Here is a 10,034-nt window from a genome sequence, read left to right on the forward strand (position 1 = left end):
ACTTTTTCTGCCCTACATTTTTTTAAAAATGCGTTACGGGAATTTCTAATACCTCATCCTCGATGTTGCAAAACACATGTCTAACATTCCACACACAAAAGTTGGAACTATTGTCACTAGATCATTTTCAACAATAACGTCATCATCCGTGATGTTCCCATTTTCATTAGCGAGTAATTGGCATATAATACGAGTTATAAATATCCTACTAATTATGTATATATCTAAATGTTTCTAAATATCTTACAGCTTCTTCCGAACATGGTTACATACAGCTGAACATAAAAAGTCTATCTACAACTACTGAGCACGGTTTGATTAGTCTGCGGTTCACAAAAACATGTATGTGCAAGAATGAAAAGTACTCAACCAATATAAATATAAACAATTCACACCCCCCCCCCCCAGAAAGCACATTCCTCTGTTTCATATTACCCAGAATTCGCCCCCATACACATGTTGAATGATGACATCACCCTGGGGTTTGAACAGGAAAATCGAAGCAGCATTTCACATACAGTTGGAACCGTTGATACTAAATCATTTTCAACAATATCATCTTCCCATTTTCATTAGCACGTAATTGGCATACATCTGCGTTCTCTAATTCGGAAGCTGAAAGAGTTTCTAAATATCTTACAGCTTCTTCTAATGTAAGATATCTTTTTGATATGGTCACACTCAGCTGAACACAACAAGACTATCTAGAATTGTTGAATTCAGTTTGATTAGTCTAAAGTTCGCAAAAACATACATTTCTAAGAATGCAAGAATAAAAAAATACTCATCCAATATAAACAATCCATCCCAGAAAGCACATTCCTCTGTAATATTATGTAGAATTAGCCCCTATACACATGACGAACGATGACAACCATTCTGGGGTTCGAAAGGGAAAATTGAAGCAGCGCACTGCACATTAGATATCCCTAGAATCCAGCTCTCTTGAAAGGCCAATGTTCCATAAATGGAACATGCATATTTGAACCTGCATAACTTCAATGTTTAACAGTACAAAGAAACTAACTGATTTACTTTGATCGATGTATAAAGTGGTAGAAACACAAAATAATTTTCAATTTATTTCAAAATTGAAATTTTGGCGAATTTTAATTGCAAATAAAAACTGTTCCGTTTATGGAACATTGGCCTTTTTAAACGGTTAATGCAATAGTGCTTCAATATTTAGTAACTTTAATTACCTTCTGGCATTATTTTTGGTGACAACTAGCGATTTCTTTATATTTTTCCTCGAGGAAATATCATAGGGTAGAGCCTACATATATGCAACTGACATTCATTAACTTTAATTGTTTAAAATATTTTGAAGCAATATCCTTGTATCCCTTTACCCCCAGCAGAATAAGGTTTAGGGAGAATTTAGTTGGGGGGGGGGATTGTTGCAAGAAATTCACACAAAATATTTTTTTTAAGTACTTGAAAATGTTCTTTTCAAGACTTGAAAATTAACTTTTTTTTTTAATTGTACAGGGTACTTACTTCAAAGGAAACCCAAATAAATAGGGTCTATCTGTATGCATTCTTCCATAAAAAAATAAGGTCCGGAAATTAAACATAGTATTGCACAGAATGTTTTGGCTATACAAACAAAGATGATAAATAAAGAGCCAGTCTTCATTGTAATTTAACCAGTCACCTGGCTATGATGAATATGCCGTCGCAAAGATTTTTGTCCAATTATTAAATTTTTTTTTGTAGATAATTTAAAAACACAGTTCAGAGCATGATAAAGTCAGAATCAACATATTCATAAAAAATTTCAATTTGGAAAATATATTTTATTAGCGTAAATTTTTAAGAGAGGAAAAGGAGAAATTAATTGGTCAAGATGACTGGTTACTTGCTTTCATAAGAGAATTCATTTTGTTCTTTTGAAGCACCTGAACACCTAAATGCACAGTGAAGGTTTACGGTAAATAATTCCAACTCGGCCATCTCTTTATGGGTAAAATCATAGTAGATTGCTCTGTGGAGATAATTATCGTGCATAGCCTTGGTCTAAGTTTGAATGTTATATCACTATGATTATCGCAAGGTTTGAATGCCTGCAGGTATCTGACTGAAGTTTCTCTCCGAACTTCATGGTGTAAAATATAAACTGGTCTCCCTCGCAGAATGCAGCAGACCCTCAATACTTATAAAATTTGAAATTCTGACGTCTACATTCACTTCCAATTTACAAGATAGGTGGTTCAACAATAACCAGTTCAAATATATATGTTAGAAATACATCAGGCCTAGAAGTGAAAATTTGAAAAAAAAAGTAGGAAAAATAGAAACACCACCGACAAAAAATAGGAAGGAAAAAATGGAATTTCCAAATTATTGTGGCATTTAAAAATGTTGTGTCATTGAGATTCACACCTTATATATTTTAACTATAGTATTATCTATTGATATTTCAAGAAACTCAATCACACACACACTCTCTCCCCCCCCCCCAACAAATTTAAATATCTTTCATTTCCACAGAATGTGGGATCAAAAACAATGCAAATGGCAGAACTAAAAAGAAATTAATCAAATTTCTACTGTTACTTGAAAAGTCCACTTAATGATCTTTTGATCCATCCCCCCCCTCCCCCCCATTTTTCGAAGAAAGAAAATCTGTCTAGGTGCCATAGAAATGTAGAGCATGCATGCTTAACCCATTGCCCACGGGCTGAATGTGACCCCAGAGTCATCTGTTGTGGCCCACATTTTCAAACCTAATTTTGTAAAAATGAACTACGCGATACACTTCCAGATCGTTCAAGAGGCTCTGCGGCAGTTTCAGGTCATTCAAGTGGCTCTCATCACATTTACAGATCACCACGGCACAGTTCCAGATTACTCAAGTTACCCGCGCTGCTGTTCCACTTCACTTAAGTGAGCTGTGGCACATTCCTAGATCACTTGAGTGATCTGCACACTGTTTACCAACACTTAAGTGACTCACGGCAGAGTTCCAGACCACTCCAAGTGACCCATGGCATATTTACATGTCATTCAAGTGACCCCACGGGACATTTCCTGATCATTAAATATTTTGCAGCATATTTAGAGATCACTGTGGCACAGTTCCGGAACACTCAATTGACCCATGAAACTTTTAAAGATCACTCAATAACCTGCGCCACAGTTCCACATTCTTTCAGTGTGCTGCGGCACATTCCCAGATCATTTAGGTGACCCGCGGAAAATTTACTGATCACTGCGGCACAGTTCCAGAGTACTGAACTGACCCAGACATATTTACAGGTCAGCTTAAGTGATCCGCGACACATTTCAAAATCAATCAAATGGCCCACACTCTACTGAATGTTGAACACCTTCCTTGATGTAACAACTCCTGGAGTTACATTACATCCGAAGGATACAATGATTAGAATGGCCCGCATATGTAATGAACATATCGTCAATAGCATACGCACGAACCTAGTATGCCTTAAAACAAACATGCTAACCCATGACCCTCGGAGTCATCTCACGTGGCCCAGGACAAATAACAAAACCACACAAGTGGCCCACCAACGATCATCAAATCATTTTAGTGGGACACATTTCTAGATTACTTCAGTGGCTTGCGGCACATTTGCAGATCATTCAAGCTGCCAACAGCATATATCCAGATCAGCTAAGTGACCCCAAGCATATTTCCAAATCACTTGAGCTGCCTGCAGCAAACCCCCAGTTCACTGAAATGGCATGTAGTTCAGTTGCAGATTACTGTAAGTGACTGGAGGCACATTTGGCACACAAGTGGCTCACAGCACACAGATCACCTAATGGTCAGCGATACATTAACACTAAGTGGTTCAATGCATTTCTTATAGATTATTTTAGTGGCGCTGTTGACACTTTTAAAGGATACTCAAGTGGCCCGCTGAGCACTTTCAGATCATCCAAGTGACTTGCGGCACATTTCCAGATGACTCAAACGGCTCGCGGCACACTTTCAGACCACCTGAATGACTCGCAGTACATTTCAACTTAACTCAACCTTTTGAAGTGTGCGGGACTACTTCATTAATTTGAAAAGGTGTCGCAGGCCACTTAATTAAATAATCTAGAACAGTTTCACAGGTTATAAGCGTGATCTGTGAATGTGCCGCGGGTCACTCAAATAATCTGGGAATGCGCCGCGAGCCACTTGAGTGATACCTGTAAGCCACATAGGTAACCACTTGGCCTGTGTGGATCAAATGTGGCCCTGGGGGTTCTGTTGCGGCCCGTCGCTCTCAAACCTAATTTGGAAAAATGAACCAAGCGGTACATTCAAGGATCACTGAAGTGACCCGTGGCACAATTCCAGACCATTTAAGCGATCCGTGGCACATTTAGCGATCCCTTGAATAACTTGTGACAGTTTTAGAGTATTGGTGCGGCCACCAGTACGGTTCTACATCACTCAAGTTAGTTATCCGCGGCATAATCACGGATCACTTGTATGACGCGCGGCACAGGTTCAGAGCACTTAAGCGGCTCGCAACACATTTTCAGATCACTTAGATCCTCTAAGTATTTAGAAATCACTGAAGTGGCTCTGTAGGGAGAATGCTAGTTCAGGTGCCCACAAACTAGTGAAAAGTTTTACTCGTTTTTTTGGCGCACCAAGTAAGATGCCATTAAGAATATTTCATATTTTTCTAAAGGGTGGTTGATGACGTAAGCGTATCCACCCCCCCCCCATCAAAAGTCAGCAAATCGGAACCCCCATCAATGCTGACGTAATACTTGAATGACCCCGAACATAAAAACACCCGAAAGTTATTCTCTGAAGGTTAAAAAAAAACTGAGTTCAGCTAGAGGCTAATCGGCTCGTCTCTCCCCACCCTCTCCTGTAAAACCAGACAAGATCTATCCCGTTAAGGGCCGTATTCACTGACATGGTTTAAACTGTAGTCACAACTTTTGGTTAAGAAATCAATATAGATTGGTTAAAAACCTGAATTTAACCAATCCGTGTTGATCTCTCATCAAAAAATTGCGACTAATGTTTAAACCATGTCGGTGAATACCGCATAAGCAGGTTTTCTGTGCCGCGTGCAATGGGAATCACCCAGCGCGACACGCCGTCCACTCACCAATAAGAAAAGCAGTACGACTGTTTTCCTACAGAGCGCAATACGGCTCACGACAGCACTTTACATAGGGTGTGATTGCTTCTGGAGGAGTTAAATGCGTCGTGTGCCGCACGTTTCACCGATCTTCTCTTCATTTTTTGTGTTCTCTTTCCCTTCCCTTCAAACCGGAGCATGCCGATAACAGAGTAGCTGACGCCAGAGTCATATAGTATATAGCCGTTCTGAGCTGATGCGCCACGCTTGCAAAACACAAATGCATAGCATGATTATGCAACACATTTCTGCCGAAGCGAAATGATCCAGTTCGGTTCACGCGGCACAAAAAGCCTACTCCTAGGAAAACCCGGCTTTTGGGACGAACGATTGTTACGGGATCCCGGGAGAGAAACCTATACTTAAAAACCTAAAAAATTTTTTTCTCTCATGGATTATCTTTTGTGAGCCTGCCCCCCCCCCCCCCGCTTTTTTGGCCTTCTTATTAACGGCAACCAATCTCAGAAACGGATTCGCTTTCCCCACTGGACTTCAGTGTTTAACACTTAGACTAAGTCGCAGGGGCGAAAAGATACGCTTGTCGTCGTCCCCCTACTTCAGTGGAACTGAAATTTTTTCTTTTTTCTCTTCTTTTTCAGTAGCGAGTGATGTGAATAAAACACGTCAAAAAGGGAGGGAAAGCAGTGCCACTTTGCGGTTGCGCAGAATTTTCGTAGTGACATATTGGCTGTAAACAAAAGGGAGGAGGGATAAAATAGGAATAGTAGGAGAGAATTGGGGTAAAAAAGGACGATTGCGGCGAAAGTAGGAAAATAGGAGGACATTTCTAAAAAATAGGAGCGCTGCGAGGTCTGAATACATGCAACACTTTCCATTATGCACAATTTTATTTAACATTTGCATGATTTAAAAAAAAATTAGTTCCGCAATATACACCATACTGGAAAAATATTTAGTTCGTACTGAGTGAGACTCAGTATGAACCAATCTTAACTGGGCTAAACTTATACACTGAAAATGGAGAATTATCATGTACAGTACACAATGTGCTAGAAAGAATCTGTATGATTTGTCAGTTTCCTTAACATGAGTTTCATTCACATGTGCGCATATTTAACTCAACAAAACGCAGTAACACTCACTTGTTTCAATCTTTTAAAAAAAGTTTTATTTCTTAGCAAAAACAAAAAGGTTTTAAACAAGCAAATAGCAGAATGAGTTTGCATCTGATGCTGGATTTGTATACGACACTTGTTTAGTTGCAAAGTTGTTTTAGTCCATACATATTGTTCTGTTAATGACATGTTTAATAACTTATCTGAACGTTTCAGCTTTCCTAATAAGAATAATCAATTCTTCTCTTTCATAGATGTGAGGCCAGCTCGAACTATTTCATCCACAAGCAAGAGGTTACCAGCAATTACTGAACTGTTGAATCAAATGTAAATATTTTTAATTTTGAATAAAAACAATGCTAGTCATTTCATTTGGAGAAAAGAGAAAACCTTAAAAAATTATTTAAAAAAGTCTATTCAAACACAATTAAATATATACAGTGCGCATAGGTAGCAGGGCATTATGACATTTTAATGGTGAAACATTAATCTCATTGGCATAATTCTAATTATCGAAATAATGTGTAGTACTCAGATACGTCATGTTGCAAGGGATTGTATATTTATCAAAATAAATGTTAAATTTTAACAAGCTGTGCTCAAGAACCCAATTACAAAGTTGTTGCTCTATCTCATGTGGTGAAACAAAAAAAAATCCATGTGTCTAAGTACAATACTCGCTGAGATATTCAAATTTGAAAAAACAAAATAAAGTTAGGGAAAAACAGTGTTAGATAAGAATAAAATGGTTTACTCATATTAAACACCTTCGTCCCAACTTCCCTCAGTTTTTTGAAGTCAAATATCTCAGCGAATATTGTACTTAGAAACGTCGAATTTTTTTGATAGTATCACAAGAAACAGGGCAACCACCATCTAAATTTTAATAACCATACAACCCCTTACGAAATGGATGACATGTCTGAGTACTATGTTACCCTGATGCACGCCTAAATATGATATGCTCTGCTACATATATACATCCTGTATATTCAAACTTCATAAAGATTTTTAAACAATGATAACACAAAAGCAAATCGCCAACTTATAATGAAAACCTTGTACATAAAAAATTTGTTACAGGAAGAGCAAAAAAGGATGCAACATCCCAATGAACAACGCACACAAGTAGTTAATTATTTTCTCCATACTCTTTGAGAGTAAAAAAATTCAAGCACTTTTCCAGGCAAAATTTTAAAATTCAAGGATATTCATATAGCGGGTGATAAAAATCATGATTTAAGAAAAAAAATGAAATTACTTGGATTTTACTCATTTTTAATTTACAGTTTGAAATTACAATTTTTTTAAACAATTATAGTTCTCATTTCAACTTGTAACCAACGTCAAGTTCTAATGGTCTTGCTTTAAAAAAAAACACTGTAGTATGCAAATGACATTTAAGCAGAAATCATTTTGTTGAAAATAATATTGAAGTTTGCCTTCGATAAAAACAAAATTAGAAATCGTGTAATCATATATTTAGAGTAACTATATGACCTATATTTCCTGGGACATTCCTGTATTTTCATGTAATTTTGGTCATAACTTTTTATGAAAATGTTCCATTATTTGTCATATTTTCAACAAAGCCTATTGAAATTTTTATTCTTCACTGAAATTAAGTATTAAAATTATTTTCCCAATCCTATGAATTATATTTTATGACCTTAAATATTGTCATGTTAACATTTCCCCCCATATAATTCATTTAAATCTAGTGCTTCAATGCAATGGTGCACCAAAGGCATTTTCTGCCTGTGGTGATTTTTTTGGCATCTTTGGTGGCATCATTTTTGGTGACAATTGGCGATTTTTCCATATTTTTATCAACGAAATATGGTCAGCTCATATATATGCAACTGACATTCATTAATTCAATAGCTCAAAATATTTTGAAGCAATATCTCAAGCACAGTGTGTTACTGCCAGATTTTAGGCAACACTTTTTTAAGTGTAGAAATACCTCCAGCTACTTTTTTGAATAGCTATAATAGGTGAGATATAATGTTCTCACTCAAAACTGTCAAAAAGTTATTTGAAAAAAAAAAAAAAAATTGATGTACAAGTTTTTTATCACAAGGTTACAATGTGTAAACAGAAAATGCTGTGAAAAGTATCTGAATCATTTTCATGTTATGCTTCATCACACTATCATAATACAAATACAAGGCAACAACACGCAAAATGCCCAACGAGGTGGCTGAGAAAAAAGATACCCATAACTAGTATGGATGTCATATATTTCAAAAATACAGCTAACCAAAATACATTATTTTAAGATTCAATGCTTGGTATCGTTTTGATTTTCATTAAAAACTAACAACGAAAAAATTTTGGAACATGAGCATCTGGAGTATTTTGGCTCTAAGAAACAAATTTTATGCTGCAGTCATTCCTCTGCAATGGAAGGTTTTATAAAACCCATCACATTTTGATGAGAATAGAAGGAATCAACCCAGAATTTTTGTCAGAACCTCCCCCTTCACCCACCCACCATAAATCTCCACATAACAAATTTACATGCTTTAACCTTGGATAACTAAACATTCGTCTAATAGAAAACTGAGTAACACTGATTTAAGTTATCTAGGGTTAAATGTTCTATTTCTATATTTTTCTGCCCCCCCCCCTCAAGATTGCTGCTCAGTGTGGTTACACCCCCCCCCCCCATCATGTACTAGCCTCTGCTCTACCTACAATACAAAAAAAAGTGTCTCTGCAGGATTTACTAATTATGAACAAAGCTTCTGCTCACCTGGAAGACTATTTACTCTAGTCCAGTAAAATAAAACTAACTCTTAATATGTAAATAATCATATACTTCTGCATTTGTACAAATAAATTGAATAGATGATTAGGACATGAACTTGCCTCATGCAACTGCTCCATAATCAATACTCCTGATCCAGCCAGTTGACGTGGCAAGATTGTGAGAATTTTTGTGAGTCCTAGCCATATTATTATATGCACTCATGTAAAAGCCAATTTCAAAAATTCATTCCTATGTTAGGGAAAGAATCGGCTTATACACAAGTGCAGGCAAACTTGGATAGTTCAAAATTTTATGAACTCTCCCTGAGTTTTCTATCGAATGTTTAAATTTCTTCAAATATTTTGTATAATTCAAAGTTGGGGGGGGGGGGGGTCGGGTTGGGTCTTTGACACGACAAGTGTCAAAAACTGGTTAAAACTGTCGAAAACCATCAAAAACTTAAAAGAATGTTTTTTGATAATGTTTTGAACACAAATATACATGATAAAAAAAACTTACTTTTTTGCATATTATTATACGTTTTATTTTTAAACCAGAATTTCATAACAATAATTAAAAGAAAATATTAATTATAATTTGCAAGTTTGAATTTTTCAGCATAAGAGTTTAGAACATAAAATATAATTTTATGGTTTATTTAAGCTTCTCATTACCTGTGTTCAATTTGATAAGTGAAATAGAGTTGTTTATTCAAAATATGTATGATAGCCTATCATACATATTTTGAATAAGCAACCTAACAGATGCCCTATGATAGGGCATCAGTTAGGTTTTAGACTTTAGAAACTAAATGAGTATTAAAACAGTCAATAAACTTATTGTCAACGTCGTCAAATAGTTTTTTTAACCTGATAGATATGTTAAATAACAACTCTTATTTCTATGTAGATTAAAGGGTTTTATATTTGGAATTAAAATTACTGAGAAAAAATATATATATTTTGATATTTTGAATTTTCTAATCTGCCCAAAATTTTATTCCATATGAAAATTCTCATGCAGCACCTATTAATACATTAATTAAACTCATTTATTCTCACCTAAAACTTTCTTAGTTCAGGG

General features: G+C 36.0%; 1 protein-coding gene across 3 annotated transcripts in view; it reads left to right on the top strand.

Annotated features, from left to right (window-relative positions):
- Positions 1 to 6,567, top strand: part of Mks1 (Meckel syndrome, type 1) — a 57,452-nt gene extending 50,885 nt beyond the window's left edge. For all 3 annotated transcript variants that reach the window (XM_089242523.1, XM_089242525.1, XM_089242524.1), the window contains one exon: positions 6,451 to 6,567. In XM_089242523.1, coding sequence (XP_089098649.1) covers positions 6,451 to 6,527 — 77 coding nt within the window. In that variant the 3' untranslated portion in view covers positions 6,528 to 6,567. The remainder of the gene's footprint in view (positions 1 to 6,450) is intronic.
- The last annotated feature ends 3,467 nt before the right edge of the window (positions 6,568 to 10,034 follow it).

Source organism: Pholcus phalangioides, unplaced genomic scaffold (assembly GCF_987345545.1).
Source record: "Pholcus phalangioides strain wild (caught in Gottingen) unplaced genomic scaffold, Ppha-v1.0 ptg000015l_1, whole genome shotgun sequence".
NCBI classification, from domain to species: domain Eukaryota; kingdom Metazoa; phylum Arthropoda; class Arachnida; order Araneae; family Pholcidae; genus Pholcus; species Pholcus phalangioides.